Source organism: Syngnathoides biaculeatus, chromosome 23, assembly GCF_019802595.1.
Source record: "Syngnathoides biaculeatus isolate LvHL_M chromosome 23, ASM1980259v1, whole genome shotgun sequence".
Taxonomy (NCBI): Eukaryota; Metazoa; Chordata; class Actinopteri; order Syngnathiformes; family Syngnathidae; genus Syngnathoides; species Syngnathoides biaculeatus.
Genome location: NC_084662.1, coordinates 17492174 through 17508306, shown reverse-complemented (window position 1 = coordinate 17508306; position 16133 = coordinate 17492174). Strand labels below are relative to the sequence as shown.

The window sequence follows — 16133 nt, the reverse complement described above, 5'->3', positions numbered from 1 at the left end:
GCAGCTGTGTGATTTTTACACAAAAATAAAAACGACTATTTTAAAATGTGTGCGCCGGTATCTTGACTGTGACCTCGCGTTGTTTTAATTTTGTGTTACTTTGTAGATTGAAGTAACCTTTGCAATTTCTTTTGCTTCACAATTCGTTTTAAAAGTGTAGGCTGTAGGAAGGTGACAACTTGACATGGACAAATCGTAAGTGATTGCAAATTAAAGATAACGCTCAGGTTTGATCAGAGCCGGCTCGACCATTAGGCAATAGGGACAAATGCTAAGAGCAACATGGGGTCCAGGAAGTAATAAAATAAAATGAATGCTTACTTTTAATGTAATTACATAAAAACTACCACTTCACTCTTAAAATAGAAATGCTAACATTGAAATGTGGAGTTTGCATGTTCTCCTTGTACCTGCATGGGTTTTTTCTGGCCACTCCGGTTCCCTCCCACATCCCAAAAACATGCAACATAAATTGGATACTCTAAATTGCCCCTTGGTGTGATTATGAGGGCGGCTGTTTGTCTCGATGTGCCCTGCGATTGGCTGGCAACCAGTTCAGGGTGTACCCAGCCTCCTGCCCATTGATTGCTGGGATAAGCTCCAGCACTACCCGTGACCCGTGTGAGGATAAATGGCTAAGAAGATGGATGGATACTATATATCACAACTGTTATGTGGACAAGCAATATAGAAAAATAAGTGGGTGTTAACAATTGAAATTACAACAAGAATGGCTTTGAAAAGGTTTTTTTTTATTCTCTACACATTGGTTAGGTATCGCTAAGGTTTATCTTAGAGGGACTCAAAGTGAACCATAATAGGACTGATGGTTCAATAAGTGCAAACTCAAAGCATAACTTTTATAGGGGAATTGCTTTTAAATCTTTGTCTTTATATTGTACTGTACTGGGTGGGTTGCAGTAAAGGATCAGTTTAATCTGCAGGTGTTAAAGAGAGGTTATGAGAACAAACAGTAGGATCAGTTCTTGAAAGCCAGGCAGGAGGATTATTATTACACGCGCACAAAAGGCCTTTCTAGAGACTATCATGTACTAAATTGTTCTCTTCCAGCAGGACAAGGACATCTAAGTACACCTTACAATGATTAAACTGTCGCTTTGCAGAAGCAGGTCTTAAGTGGACTTGCGGTGGAATCAGTGAGTCGCTCCAGGGTGGGTTTGGATCAAGCATAATGTGCACAAATCCTCTATTTGGCGGTGCTGGAAAAAAAATGTTGAGAATTAGAACTGGAAGGAGGAGCTTCTCATGCATACTTAAAAAAAACAACCTCATATTTCAGAGATCAAATTATTTCTGATAAAATGTTTTTCTTTTAAGTCATTTACAATATGGAGATTGATGAATACAATAACCACGTTTTAGTGGTGGAGGGGGGACTGCTACAGGAAAGAATTGAATGATGAAAAAAACCCAAGAAAACTAATTTTAGAGGAAAAAAATTAATCCAACAAATATTACAAATCTATTGGTGGGACGGATTATAGAATAGAGCAGGTCAAATGTGGTCCGCGGGTTGCACTTTGGCCACACCCGATACAGTGGATATACTTGAAAAGGGGGCTGACTCTCATAAATGTATATGAGGTAGCCAAAATGTTGAAAACAGCTTTCATTATGAGATTGAAGGTACATAATACAGTATCTCTCTGACAGTGTGAAAGCAGAAATCTTGATCCGTTATGTTGTACTTTATCCAATTAGGTTGGACAGGTGTACGTGGTCATTGTAAATTATTTAAAATATCAATGCAACCCCCAGGGACCATGCCATGGAGTATAGCATAGTTGCAATCTGATTGGATGCTTAGTAAATTTTCATGCATCAGAATCAAAGGCCGAGTAAAGCGCAAATGAGTTTTTTGTGTGTGTGACTGGTCGATAACCCACCGCGGGGTTGAAAGAAAGTTCCAAGTGCCTTTGACAAAGAAGAGAAACGCCATAAGAAACCAAGAAAGAACTTGGAGCAAAGTATGAAAATGGAAGATTCACCTTTTAAACAAACACCTCTTCTCATCTTTCATATGCAATCAAGTCTTCCATAAATGTGAAAGTGATGTTCAAAATTCATCTATACATTTAGTCATTAATTTTATATTTTCTATATCTCACAATATTTCCTCTTTAGAATGTATTTAGTTAATATTTTTGTGTGTCTGGAACTAATTAATTGAATTGGTGTTATTTTCTATGGGAAACACTGCTTCAAGTTTTGAAGGATTCAGTTTTAGTCTGACTTTCTGGAACGGATTAATCACGGAAACAAACGCTCCCCTGTACATATATTTTTTGAAACATACAACAGCAATAATCTAACATTTTTACACTAGATGCAGGCCACTCACACAGTGATGTCTTTGTAGCGGTCCAAAGCCTCTTGGGCCACCACCTCAGGGAACTTGGGGTCATTCCAGGGGATGTCACCGGGTACGTTCAAGTTCATGGGTGGCGATTTGAAGAGTTTGACGGACACCTTGGTGTCAGGCTGCTCGGCGTCCTCACCGGGCCTCTCCACCGGGTCCCTGGTGACCACCTCCAATGACAAAAAATATATATATATTTCTACTCAACTTGGATTTTTATTGACAGCAAAACCAGAGCAGTCTGATGCTTTCTTCAAGCGCTTAATTTTTCCAACTTTTAAGCTTATTAAATCAGTTCAAATGTGTACATTTTACTTGATAGTAGGGTGGGAGGGAAAAATGATAAAAGTATCTGAACGAATTGTTGCAAAGTCCACATGCGCCTGGTTCAGAGCTGAATGACCCTGCAGTTAGAACATTGTGTTCAAAATGAGATAAGAGATGGAGGGAAAAACATTTTTATGCCATTTGTGTTTGTATGCTCATCAGCTCTAATGGCAACAACCTTGGGAGGATACCCCCGTCATTTTCCCCTGACTCCCTGGTTATTATGAAGAACCATAGAAATGATTTAACACATAAGCAACATTTTCCCCACGCCAATTAGATACAGTATTTCAAAGATTTAAAAAAAAATAATTGAATGCCATCTTTGCCTAAAAACATCTGAACGGCTTTCAAAGTGAAAAAATGAAATTCTTTGGCGTGATGAGACCAATGTTGAACTTTTTGGCGTAAATGCTAGAGGTTATGTTTGGAGGAAACCAGGGAACACTTATTACCTGGCCAATACCACCCGGAGCAGCTGGGAGCAGCATCACATTGTGGGGATGTTTGTCAACTATGGAATTGGGAAACTTAATCAGGACGTACAAAGACATCCTGGATGAAAACCTATTCCAGAGCACGCTTGACCTCAGACTGGAGTGACGGTTCATTTTTGTTCTCTATCCAAATTTCCCAAAAATAGGTGTCAAGCCAGTGGGATCTACCTTTTTTTTTTTTTTTTTTTCGGTCGGAGGCACGTATAAATATGAAATGAGAAAAAAAAAATCTAACATATGTGTTTCGTGCGTCATAATGGGTGTTGTGTGTAGGGATAAAAGGAAAGTCGATCCATTTTGGATAAGACTTACAGTCTTGATGAGCGACTTATTGTATGTTGAGGTCCAAAAAAGCTGATTAGTTTTTGGGAGGTATAATAATAAACAGCCAGTGTTGCTAGATGTAAAATAATGAGCCAATAAAATACAGTGGAAGTCGAAATAAGCTAATATTCCACATGTACCGTCTCTACTTTGAAGAAGCCGTCCTTGGAGTCGGTGTTGTTGGCCAGAGACGACACCCATCCAAACTGCCTGTTGAACAGGTCCATGATGGTGGAGGTGTTGAACATTTGCTCCTCGAAGTGCTTTAGGAGAGCGTTGTAGTGCTGAGTGAAGCGCTCGGCGATAGCCAGAGCTCTTTCCAGTTCTTGCTTCAGGGGGCCTTCCAGGGGTTTCTTTCCGGAACAATCTGTGAAGGCAAAAGTCAGATGACGATCGCCGTTAGTTACTAGTCTAAGAGTTGTTGTACGTATTTCACTTTAATCCAATCCAGTGATTCCCGACTAAAAGGTGTGGTCTGCCTTTTGCTCAATAGTTAGCTGGGCTGGGCTCCAGCATTCCCGCGACCCTTGTGAGGGTAAGCGGCTTGGAAAATGCATGGTAAAAATTGGATTTAACTTTTCTTTGGTGCATTTTAATGGAAACATGGTCAAAGCTAACATTAGCATGTTTCTACATTCTTTGCCAGACTAAAAAGTCATCAAGATTGTTACAGGCAAGAATGGTCTTACCAATATTTTCAATGTCTTTGCACTTCTGACACTCGTCGCGGAATTTGAGGCAGCCGGCCGAGTTGCGCCGAATCTCCCGGCACGTCATGCTGCCGTCGCCGTAAGGTTTGGTGATGACCACGTCCTCGTTCACGCTCCCATCTATGGGTATCCGCAAAAACAGGCCAAAATGCTTAGGTTGGCACAAAAATATTGCATCCAAAATAATTGTTCAAGAGCTTTACCCTCATTCGTGGGGACATCTGTGTCAAAGTCCATCATGGAACCGAAGGAACCAAAGGAGCCGAACGGGTTCCTGCCGATGCCCATCATGTTGGAGAACAAACCGCGGAAGTTGGGGAAAGGCTCACGGAAGAGGGAGTGAATGCTTCTACGCCAGCGAGATGGGAAGAAATTGGGGAAAGCGAATACTGATGGGTTGTAGTGCACGTGATCAGCCACCTGAAAAACATTCCCAACACCAAACAAATAGAACTCAAGAAACACTACATTCAATACAATCCAGTAAAACATTAAGGTAAGCTGTCCGCTTTAAAAATCTAATGTGGACTTTCCACACATTAGCCAAACTTTACCTTCATACTGTCAGAAAATATTCCGTCCACTCCGTCCGCCATCTCGGAGTATTTGTCCTCCAGCTCCCTGAACTCTTTGTTTTGGCGTTGTCCTTCCTGCTCCAGGGTGTCAATCCTCTCCCCATTGATCCAAATGGAGAAGGGGGATGTTCGATTTAGCAGGTCTTCTAACTATAGTGGAAATCAGACTGTTATATTATGTAATACACAGAGTAGAATGAACTGCTGATTCAGCGGTTTTTTTTGTCCATTGTCGGAATTCCAAACAGAAACATTTAATTAATAATCTCCCTTTCCTGAGGAACCTTAATTTGAACAATAAGATTGGAACTTCTCACCTGGCGGCCCACCATCCCAGATCCACTGCTGCATGTGCGGGAGTAGTACTTGACGCAGGTTTGCTTCAGGCATGGCTTACATTCCTCCCACAGGGCTTTCATGGTCTCGTTACAGATCTCCTCCTGTTCCTCCAGCTTGGCCTCCATCTCCTGAGCGGCCAGCATGGCCTCCTGCAACAACAACAACGTTGTTACTTTGCTGTGAGCTTTCAAAGAAACTCAGTCTGTTGTGTGGTCTGGTTCCATCCATCCATCCACCACATTCAGGTCAGGGGTCATGTAGTTTTCCACAGCAAACTCATCCAAGTACATCTTTAGGCACCATTCTTAAAAGCAGGGTATAAAAATGTTGTGTTCCCCTGTGCTCGATACACGTGCATTCACCTTTTTGCAGATATTTTTCCGAACCTATTGGCTATTACAGTATTTACAGAAAAACATGCCTCGTCGCTGTATTTGTTATCATTGTGAAATGTCGAACCCCCATTTTATATGAAAGTATTGCATAGGCGCAAAAGAACTATGATAAGTGAAGCGAGGCGGTTCTATTCGATGGGCTAAAACACTGGCTAATATAAAAGTAGTGGTTTGGCATCATCCTGTGACATCGACAGGATGTCGACTGAACAATATTTTGTGGGAGTGGGTTACCCATTACCCTTGATTTCAGATTCCAAACCGAGTTAATAAATTTCATGTGTATATATGATGAAGCAATTAAATGTTTTTATGGTTTCACAGTCATAACGGCCCTCTGAGGGAAATGGGAACCCCAATGTGGCCCCCAACAAAAATGAGTTTAACCCCCCCCTTCTCTAAAGGATTAACCTAAGTGGTTATCTTGTGGTGTTATGTTATGAGTGATTTATTTTTCCCCCCTCCCTGATTTAAATTTAAGTTAATAACTGCAAATGCAATGTAGTCATACCTAACCTAGCTTAGCTTCTCAAGCTAGCTAACTTAAACTACCTTCTATTCCTTTTTCTTCTTTGTACTTTGCAGTAGTCTAGATGTCCTGTGGTCACGTGCTGCCTCCTACAGGTCAGTATTGGTATTGTAACAGACATCCGGTTTGCATCAGTAGATATGAAATGGGGAAAAGTGTGGAGATTTATTTGTCATCTCAACACACCACACACAGTTAATGTGTTGTGTGTGTGCACCCTGCTTAATTCATGCTGGAACAGAAAATGGTGTTCCCTGGGGTAGATAAATAATTACGATTTAGCGGGGTCTGTAACACGTGACCCGAGCCTGGATTGGTGAAATCAACTGTCTGTACCTCTTTCTTCTGTTTGGTTTTCTCCAGCTCTTCCAAAACCTTCTTGTGGTCTTCCGAAGATTTCTGCATCCTATTCTTCATCTCCTTGACTCCATTGATGGCATTCTCAATCTGCACATTCAGGTACTTCTCTCCCTCCTTTGAGATCTCTGCAGGGAAGAAAAAACTCGTTTACGGCTTGTTATAAAAAAGCGTTCCTGTATCCCCACTTTGTGAAATTGATTCTTATTTTCCTGTGTTTGACGTCTGACCGAAGGGGCTTACGTTTGAGGTTTTCACTGTTGGGAGGGAGCAAACTGTTGGCTGAGGCCAGAAAAAGAGCCACCACAGCCAGCGACTTGGACCCCTTCCTCATCTTCATCATCATCATCATTAACATCCTCTCTGACTCGTCGAGGGCCAGCAGGTGTCGATGACAAATGCCTGTGTGACCAAAAAAAAAAAAAAAGACACTTGAGATGAGGCTCAATGTGCTGCAAATGCAGTAAGTTCAATGAAGTGAAATTGATCAAATATACATAAGTGTAAAAATTAATAAAGGACATCGTGTCATAAAATTACATAAAGTGTAATTCCCATTGGTGTTTGTTGCCCTTTTTTTAAAAAAAAAAATTGAATTGCAGCATCTCTAAAAATGTGTTTATGATCTGTTCTTTTGATGTAAAATCATACAGTGCTTGGTTGAAAGATACTGTTAGCGACAAAAAATAATTTTGTGATATTTTTGTTATTCACTGTGGGGGGGGGGGGTCTCCTTGTGACGGTTTTCATGTTATCTTTGTCTGTTTGACTACTTGTCCTATTTGATACACGGTTGAAAGTACATCAGCGACTGTGGCGCTCCTTGCCCACATGTGAGGGCATTAAAATACATTAATTACGCAATTCACCCCCCCCCCTATCAAAAAAAAAAAAAACACGTGAAGCTTGCTCATGACTCATATTTAAGTTCGCAAAAGATTCGCCAAGCGATGGCTCATTCGTTGAAAAACTATGTTGGGGCATTCAAAATGCAAAATTCAAAATGATTTTTTTGTGCTCTACTATTAATGCTATTCCAAAATCAAAGTTGAGAAGGTAAGATATATATATATATATATATAGATAATTGTCCTGTGCTGCCTCCTGGACCCCCACAAGGTCAAATACTGTCCGTACAACCCGTTATGCCAACACATTCTGTAACTTTGATAAGGATTGTTACAACTCTCGGAAACGGAATAAGCTTTACTCAGTCTTGATATCGTACACGTAGGTTTAATATGTCACAGCTAGCCCCCACATTCACACTTAAGGACAATTGAAAAACAAAACCATCTTTCTGAAATATGGAAGGAAATTAATGCAAGCTCACCAAATACTACAATTAATAATAATAAATACCCAATACGTTTCTTGGATATAGGCTTGACTAAAGATAAAAATATGAATCCTTACTGAAATGTATACAAATATTACAGGAATATAGAATGAAAATAATGGTAACTGAATTACACAAAAATGTTTCATAGGAAAAAGCTTAAAGCCCAACGGACATCCCGATAAACATTCTAAAATAAATATTGTAATGAAAAATACCTAGTGTATAACATTATTCACTTCAATATCTATATGAAAAAATAAATATTGGCGGAGAGCGTGTCATGAATGCGTGAAGTTGCAGAAGTCTCTCGCGACATCGAAATAGTAGCCATATTGCCTGCAAGGTCATCGACAGACGTGACACTGGGACATTTGGCGTTGAAAACATCTAGTGGCACCTGCTATGGGAGATGAAAAAGGGACTTATTCGGATTTTTCTGACGCCCCTTCTGACACAAAAGCTCTTTTCGAAGAAGAGAACATCTCAAAATCCAGTGAAGTGACCGGGGAAATATTACCGTACCATTTCGAGCCATATTTAGATGATATGCGGATCACTTCTAACTAACAACACTCCTCTTAACTCCTCCCGAGTGTTCGAGCAATATCCAGCAATACAATGAGCCGGCATTTTGGCTAACACGAAGGAACAGAGCTACCTTGCCGCAGGTAAAACTGGTATACACACACGAGGCCGCCTGAGTGGGCGTCTGCTGATAACGTCACTTCCTGCTTCTTCTCCAAAACAAATCCCTCGAGAGGATTTTCATGACGGGAGTTACAAAAAGCCATATACCTCAAAATTATGTTGTGTGGCGAAAAAAACAGATGGGTCCATTCCAGTTGCCTTTTTAATTTTTTTTTTATTAAAAACATACTAAAAATCATGCTTTTGGTGTCAGTTTGGCTTTAATTACTTATATGTAAATAAATACAAAAAACACCCGAGGTAGTTTCATATGAGTTTAAAAGTGAATCAAGTATTTCTCCATGGTTCCATATTATTGTCTTCCACCATCGGTGACCCCCACTGAGATGTTTTGCACAGTCATCCCGGACAGTGTGGGGCGTGAATGAAAGGAACCAGAACATCACGCGCCCACGCTGACCTTAGATCAGTGTTTTGTGTGACTTTCACCAAGTGTGACCTTCCGCTGACCGTTACGTAACCCGAACGGCCAGCTCCTTCTCTGTTTACCCAATTCTGCAGACGTGCGATTGGTCTGTTCCGCTGACCCTTCGGCCCCCTGATCCAAACGCGCACTCGGGTGACCTTTCCCTACAAGGACATCTCGTTCACTTTTGATCCACTTTGCGTATTTATTAGAGTACAAATGTGTTTGATGACCTGGCCTTCTTTGGAGCAATGCAATCATGTTCAAACAGAAACAAACTTTCAGCTCAATAATGCTTAAAAAAAAAAAAAAAAAAAAAAAAACAACCCTACTGCTATGATGGGACACATCAGTTAAAAAAAAAAAAAAAATTCTTTGATATACTTATGTGCAGTTTGAAGTTGTTTTTTTTTTTTAGATACAGTACTGTATAATATCCTAAATCAGGAGTGTCCAACTCATTTTTGTCACGGCCCACATTCTAGTTTCGGTTTCCCTCTGAAGGCTGATATTACTGCGAAACCATAACTGCCTCATCATATTCACACATAAAATTTATGAACTAGTTTTGAAATCAGAAATCAAGCGTAATGGATTTTCCAACCATTGTCGTTTGGTGACAAAATATGCTTGCAATATCGCCAATGCTATCATTTATGATATCCATCCGTCCAATTTCTTAGCCACTTATCCTCACGAGGGTCGCGGGAGTGCTGGAGCCAATCCCAGCTGTCAACAGGCAGCAGGAAGGGTACACCCTTAACTAGTTGACAGCCAATCGCAGGGTGCATAGAGGCACTCGCACTCACAAACACACCTAGGGGCAATTTAGAGTGTCCAATTAATGTTGTATGTTTTTTGGGATGTGGGAGGAAACAAGAGTGCCCAAAGAAAACCTACACAGGCACAAGGAGAACATGCAAACTCCACACAGGCGGGGCCGGGATCAAACCCAGGTCCTTAGAACTGTGAGGCCAACGCTTTACCATCTGAGACACCATTCCACCATTTGAAATTTTGATACATATTTTAACAAAAATCATGGCAGTCAATACACGATTTGCCTTCACAGGCCACATAAAATCATGGTGCAGGCCGGATGTGGCCCCCGGGCCTTGAGTTTGACACCTGTGGTCCTAACTCATCAAGTAAATCTCCCAATAACAATCACAGTAGGGATTTAAAATATTACAGACAACTCTCAGAGATGAAAAAATGCAGTTTCTAACTACTGCAAAACTACAATAATGACGATGATAATAATAGTTCATCTTCTTGTACTGCTTCCCAGTAGTACCTAAAGCTGCGGTTGGTAATTACAATGTTGTTGAATTGATGATTTAATTTCGAATGGCTGTCAAATCTTTTAAGTGAAGTACTACCTAAAAAAAATTACATTCTGTAGTTCTCCAAGTACCACCAAACCAATGACCAACATAAATAAAGTAGCGTAGTCGGCCCGTAGTAATTAGCGTCCATCCAAAACCAAACATTTAATTCAGTGAGCCCGCTTTCAAATGTCAACTGAATCATCTCAGGTAGCTAAATTTGTACCACAGAGGAGGGAAAACACATTTCCCATCATTATTTCCAGTCATGCAGACTCCCATATGCGTCTTCAAGTACCACAGCAGTAAGGAGTACATTTTGAATAGTTTTCTAACCTGTGGCAGGCCGTGCGTGCATTTGGTATGTGGGCCCACAGTGGAGGTTTATCCCCCTTAATCCTCCTCTTAATACCGGAATGGCTAAGCAATTACTGTATAGAAACCGCCAATACTATACAAAACACAGTAAAGCAGTACACAACTGCCCACCAACATCATCTCGTGCTTTTCGAATCAATATGTAACAAATACATATCAAATAAAATAGAAACTAAATCCATCCAACTAGATAGTTATTATTAAATACATTAATTTGTGCATGTCGTGGTCGCCTGTGTGGAGTTTGCATGTTCTCCCCGTGCCTGCGTGGGTTTTCCCCGGGTACTCCGGTTTGCTCACACATCCCAAAAACATCCAACATTAATTGGACACTCTAAATTGCCGCTAGGTGTGATTGTGAGTGCGGCTGTTTGTCTCTATGTGCCCTGTGATTGGCTGGCAACCAGTTCAGGGTGTACACCACCTCCTGCCCGTTGACAGCTGGGATAGGCTCCAGCACTCCCTGCGACCCTCGTGAGGATAAGCGGCTCCGAAAATAGATGGATGGATGGAAGTTGTGTACTTGCTGTAACAAATAAACCTTGCTCTGACCAACTAATCAGATGATGGGAAAATGCTGACGTCATGAGGGCGAATTAGAAATCTGATTAGTTAAAGAAGCAGTCCCGTACAGTACCGTATAGTTGAAGTTACATGGGGCGGCAGTACCGCAGGGTAGCTGAGATGGGTGCAGAGATGGGGTCAAAGTGGGGGGTGGTGGTGGTGGTGGTGGTGGTGGTGGTGGTGGTGTGGTTGTTGGGGTCGGGGGCTGAGCAACGCTAACAAAAGCAGTCCCAAGTGTGGGAGAGTTCAACAGAGACAGTTGACAAAGAGAAAAAGGGAAATGATTCACAATTCCCGAGGCCGAGCTACGGGATTTAAAATTAAAACGGACGGACGGTGGTTACACAACTCACAGAACGCAAACGCAACAATCTGGAGAAAGACCACAAAGTTCAGTTGTCTTCCGTAAAGTGAACAAAAAACTGGCAGCACACCCAAAGCAAACATCTCTGTATCTGCATAAGATAACATTTGAAGTTCTTCATTTCTCCGCATGCACAGGTCTCCTCCCGGGTCCCCAAAATGTGCAAGTTGGGTTAATTGAAGAATCTAATTGTATTAAATAAATTTAATACCGAGACATTGATCACATTATTAGGTACCGCTGCAGTTTGATTTGACATGAGATCCAATACAATCATTATTTGTAATATTATGCACAATTCCCGTGAAGCTTGTGAGGATAAGTGACTCAGAAAATGGATGGATGGATTATGTACAATGTATGTAAGAAAGTACAAAAACAAAGAGTTCAACTCCATTTCGGTAACAAGTTTTGCATGTCATTACTTTGAAATTGCCATTATTGTTCTCTCTCTCTCTCTCTCTCTCTCAAAAAGAAAGTTTTTCAAATTGGGATAATAATGTCCTGGTTTCACACGCCTGTGGCTTTATGCACCCAAAGGACTCAACTAATGAGTCACTAACGCCAAAATTAGTTATCGTTGGACGACCCCCCCCCCCATAATGACCCCATATCCCAAACTCTCATCAGTCACTGTCACTATTGTAAATATGAAATTTATTTTATTGTGTGTAGATAGATAGATATAGATAGATAGATAGATAGATAGATAGATAGATAGATAGATAGATAGATAGATAGATAGATAGATAGATAGATAGATAGATAGAGTCCTTTTTTTTCTTGACTTCATCTACTTTAATCCACTTGTTCTGCTCCAGAGATGCAGGCCACGCCCATGAGTAAGCAAAACAAACAAGTCATCCGTTCAGCCATGTGGCCCGGAATTCGGCGTCATTCCCTCCACCGCTTGTCGGCCTTTAAAACGAACCCGAACCATTACATAAAGCATTGAAGTCGTGATGTTTACAAAAGCAAGCAAATAGCAAAGACCGCAAGCTGTTTGCGCAGTGTTTGCTGTAATCATATTAATGCTGCACTCATATTCATGTGCAAATAAATAAGAAATAAGTGTTTACTTTGCAGGCTGTGTTGCGGGAGACCCCAGGCAAAATAAAAGCACCTGTTACTCACCTATTTGTGTATCCTCAGAGCCAAGGACGTCTGAAGCTGTTGCGCATCCTTCTGCTTCGCTTATTTATACAGCAGCAGATAACTGGGACATGCAAACACGTGACTCATCTCACCGGCAACGCACAGCTGGCCCCAATGCTGGAAGACGTTTCCGGTAATGCCCTTCAAAATAAAAGGTATGTCACGGCATGCCATGACGTCATGGTATTTTTTTTTTTTTATTCGCTTACCTTTCTTTCAGTGAAAGGTTTCAGACAACTAATAACGGATAAAGCCAACTAAAAGGCCTTGGTGTGAAACCACAACTTATTAAACAAAAATCTAGTTTAGTAAAGCAAACATTCAAGGCACCAATGCTAAAATTGCTGAATAAATAAATAGATGAATGAATAAACAGAAACATTGCATTCATGGATAATGTTTTTTTCCCTCAAAGATCACATTAGATTTTTTGAAATGGACGTGCAAACTAGATAATGTGTAGATGACATTAAAAACAAACAAACAAACAAAAAAAAAAACCAGTTTCAATGTATATGTGAAAAGTCCCATTTTAATTATAAAATTAAACTCTATTTTAGTATTTAAAAATGATTTCCTCATATCGCATCAAGTATTTTTTTTTAACCAAATGAGTAAAACATTTGTTTTCTTAAATGGGCACGTAAAAATGTGAAACATCTTATTTTAACCTTAAAAGTATTTATTACCTTTTTATTTACAAAAAATACAGTAACCAATTATTTAATGAGACGAATGAATGAATAAATAAATACATTTCAATGAACGTATTTGATAAAAGCAATATGTTTGAATTAGTGCAATGATTACCACAGGAACCATGTTAAATAAAACAAACAAAATAAAAAAATAAATAAATTGATAAATAAATATGTAAATAAATAAATATATAAATGCTGGATGAGCCAGAATAAAGAACGGCGCAGGGTCTATGTTTGAAAAATTAAGTGTGTATATAATATTTTGGCATTTACTAAGCTAAATTGAAAGGGTCACATTTTCATTCAAGAGTGTGACAGTGCCCTTTTTTTTTTTACAGCCCGGTAAATATCCTTTTTTTTTTTAAATGCCCAACAAGTGTTATTTCACTCGCACTGAAATGTTTATTTTGAAAATGAGAATACGATTTCCTAGTGTTCTCCCGCGTACTTTACGTTCAAGCGTCTGAGGACTTTCCAGAAATGTCGTAATTTACTGGCAGGCGAAGATACAAGTGTGCACAAACATTGGATTCATGGTGATGATGACGCAGATGACTCAACGTTTAATAATGTAACTAAATCGTTTCCTAAAACGTGCTGCACGAATAAAACAAAGATAAAACTACAATCCCAATTTGCAGGCTAAGTGAAAACAGTCACAATGATGCATAGATGGTTGAAAAATGACAAGTAATAACAATACGGGAAGGTCGGCGCTGTCTGTGGTTGGTGCCCTGAAACACACATAACGAATAGCACGATGGACAACACATTTGTCAAATGTACGGCACTTAATTTATCACTAAGGTGGTTTTATGTTCATGATCACTAGCAAACAAGTTGCACATTTTAATGTAACACTTTGTGTTTTTTTCCCCTTTTTTATTCTCGACAAAGTGAAACTCTTAATTATTGAGTTACTTGCAAAGGAAATGGAATGATCCTCATCTTTCCGGAAATTTACTGTCACACACACTCGCCCTTCCATAAAGAAAATTTGAAACTTGTTTCTGCACATTAGCCACCGCAATTTTGCACTTTTCATCGCTTCACAGGGACAACTGGGTGCTATTGTAAAATATGACACGAGATGGCAGCAACTCCCAACTTCCCGCCTTATAAGCCTTTTGTGGAGACATAAAACAAGTTTGAAATATCATAATTGATAGCTTCTTTTGTGGTGGTCGTGGTGGTGGTGGTGGGGGGGGGTGTGTGTGTGAAAACAATAATATCCCACATTAAAATTCAAGGCAGCATACTGGTCAGGACATCTGCATCACAGAGTTTTAGGCTTCAAATCTTGGCTCCAGCCTTCCTGTGTGGTGTGGATGCCTCAGGCACAATTTGCCCCCCCAAAATTTGCAATAACATGTCATAATTAACCTAAAAACAACACTTTCAAAATCCTTCTGACATTACACTTGCTTGAAATATAGAAAATAATGTCTGCAATATTGAGATGTGTGTGTGATACTCTCATAATTCCATCCATCCATTTTCTTCACCGCTTATGCTCACAAGGGTCGCGGGCGTCCTGGAGCCTATCACAGCTGTCAACGGGCAGGAGGCAGGGTACACCCTAAACTGGTTGCCAGCCAATCACAGGGCACATAGAGAACGACAACAGTTACATTTACAATGACACCTAGTGGCAATTTAGCATCCAATTAATGTTGCATGTTTTTGTAATATGGGAGGAAAACGGATTGCCCGGAGAAAACCCACACAGGTAGGGGGAGAACACGCAAACTCCACACAGGCGGGTCCGGGATCGAACCCGGGACCTCAGAACTTTGAAGCTATCGCTTTACCAGCTGATCCACTGTGCCATTAATAATTATGTTAATAATGTACAAAAACATTGACAATGCTCACAATTTCCCTCTTGCAGCAGTAACATACTGCAAAAACCAAAAAAAAAAAAAAAAATGTCTTGGCTTGTTCCCCACATCTTATTTTATAACTACGTCAGGTCTCCATTTGTAACCTGAGACAAAAGGCAACTTCAATATCTGCTGGCAGCCTCCCAATGACATACATATGCGCCTTTAACGGCGCAAGTCAAAAGCGCCGTAGAAGCTTAAAGACATCTGGAGTTTGCGTTAGCCGGCGTCGATGGCTTCCCGGCCGCAGATCCAGTGTGACTAAACTCAAAATCTGTTGCGTGACCCGCTGCAAAATGTTGTTTTGTTCCATTTTTGGTGTGTGTGTGAAGGGCTCCAGATGGTTAATAGAGGTTGTGTATGTGTGCAATCAGAAACTTGGACTTATTTACACAGTTTATAAGGTTAAGTTATGCCTTCACGTCATCAATAAGTCAATGGTCAGTACTCCAAAGTAGTAGTTGTTATCAAGTTTTGTCACCCTGGGACTCACGTTTTCCTTCCTAAATTGTGACGCAATTTTATAGACGTGGAGAACAATAAAGAAAATCTATAAAGCGTCATTACAAAAGTATGGACTGCATATCATAGTTTCACTCAGAATTGCACATGCGTACTTTCAAAAGGCATTTCAGTGCATCTTTTAAAGATACTGAGCGGGAAGCAACGGACATTTTAATGCAACAGTTCAAGGTGTACCCCGCCTCCTGCCCGTTGACAGCTGGGATAGGCTCCAGCACACCCCACAACCCTAATGAGGATAAGTGGCAAAGAAATTGGATGGATGTTTCACAATTACAACTGCCCTCTGAGGGTAGCTGGAACTACAATGTGGCCCGCGAGAAAAATAAGTTTCACACCCCTGGTCTAG

The 16133-nt window shown here is 40.4% G+C and overlaps 1 protein-coding gene across 1 annotated transcript; it reads right to left on the bottom strand.

Annotated features, from left to right (window-relative positions):
* Window positions 1-731: 731 nt before the first annotated feature.
* Window positions 732-12788, bottom strand: clu (clusterin). Its single transcript, XM_061811804.1, has 10 exons — window positions 12658-12788; window positions 6677-6835; window positions 6413-6561; window positions 5131-5301; window positions 4793-4963; window positions 4442-4658; window positions 4218-4358; window positions 3669-3895; window positions 2363-2550; window positions 732-1220 (listed from the first exon to the last, which is right to left on the bottom strand). Exons 2-10 carry the CDS (start codon window positions 6789-6791, stop codon window positions 1208-1210), a joined length of 1392 nt encoding a protein of 463 aa, XP_061667788.1. The 5' UTR covers window positions 6792-6835; window positions 12658-12788; the 3' UTR covers window positions 732-1207.
* Between the last annotated feature and the right edge of the window lie 3345 nt (window positions 12789-16133).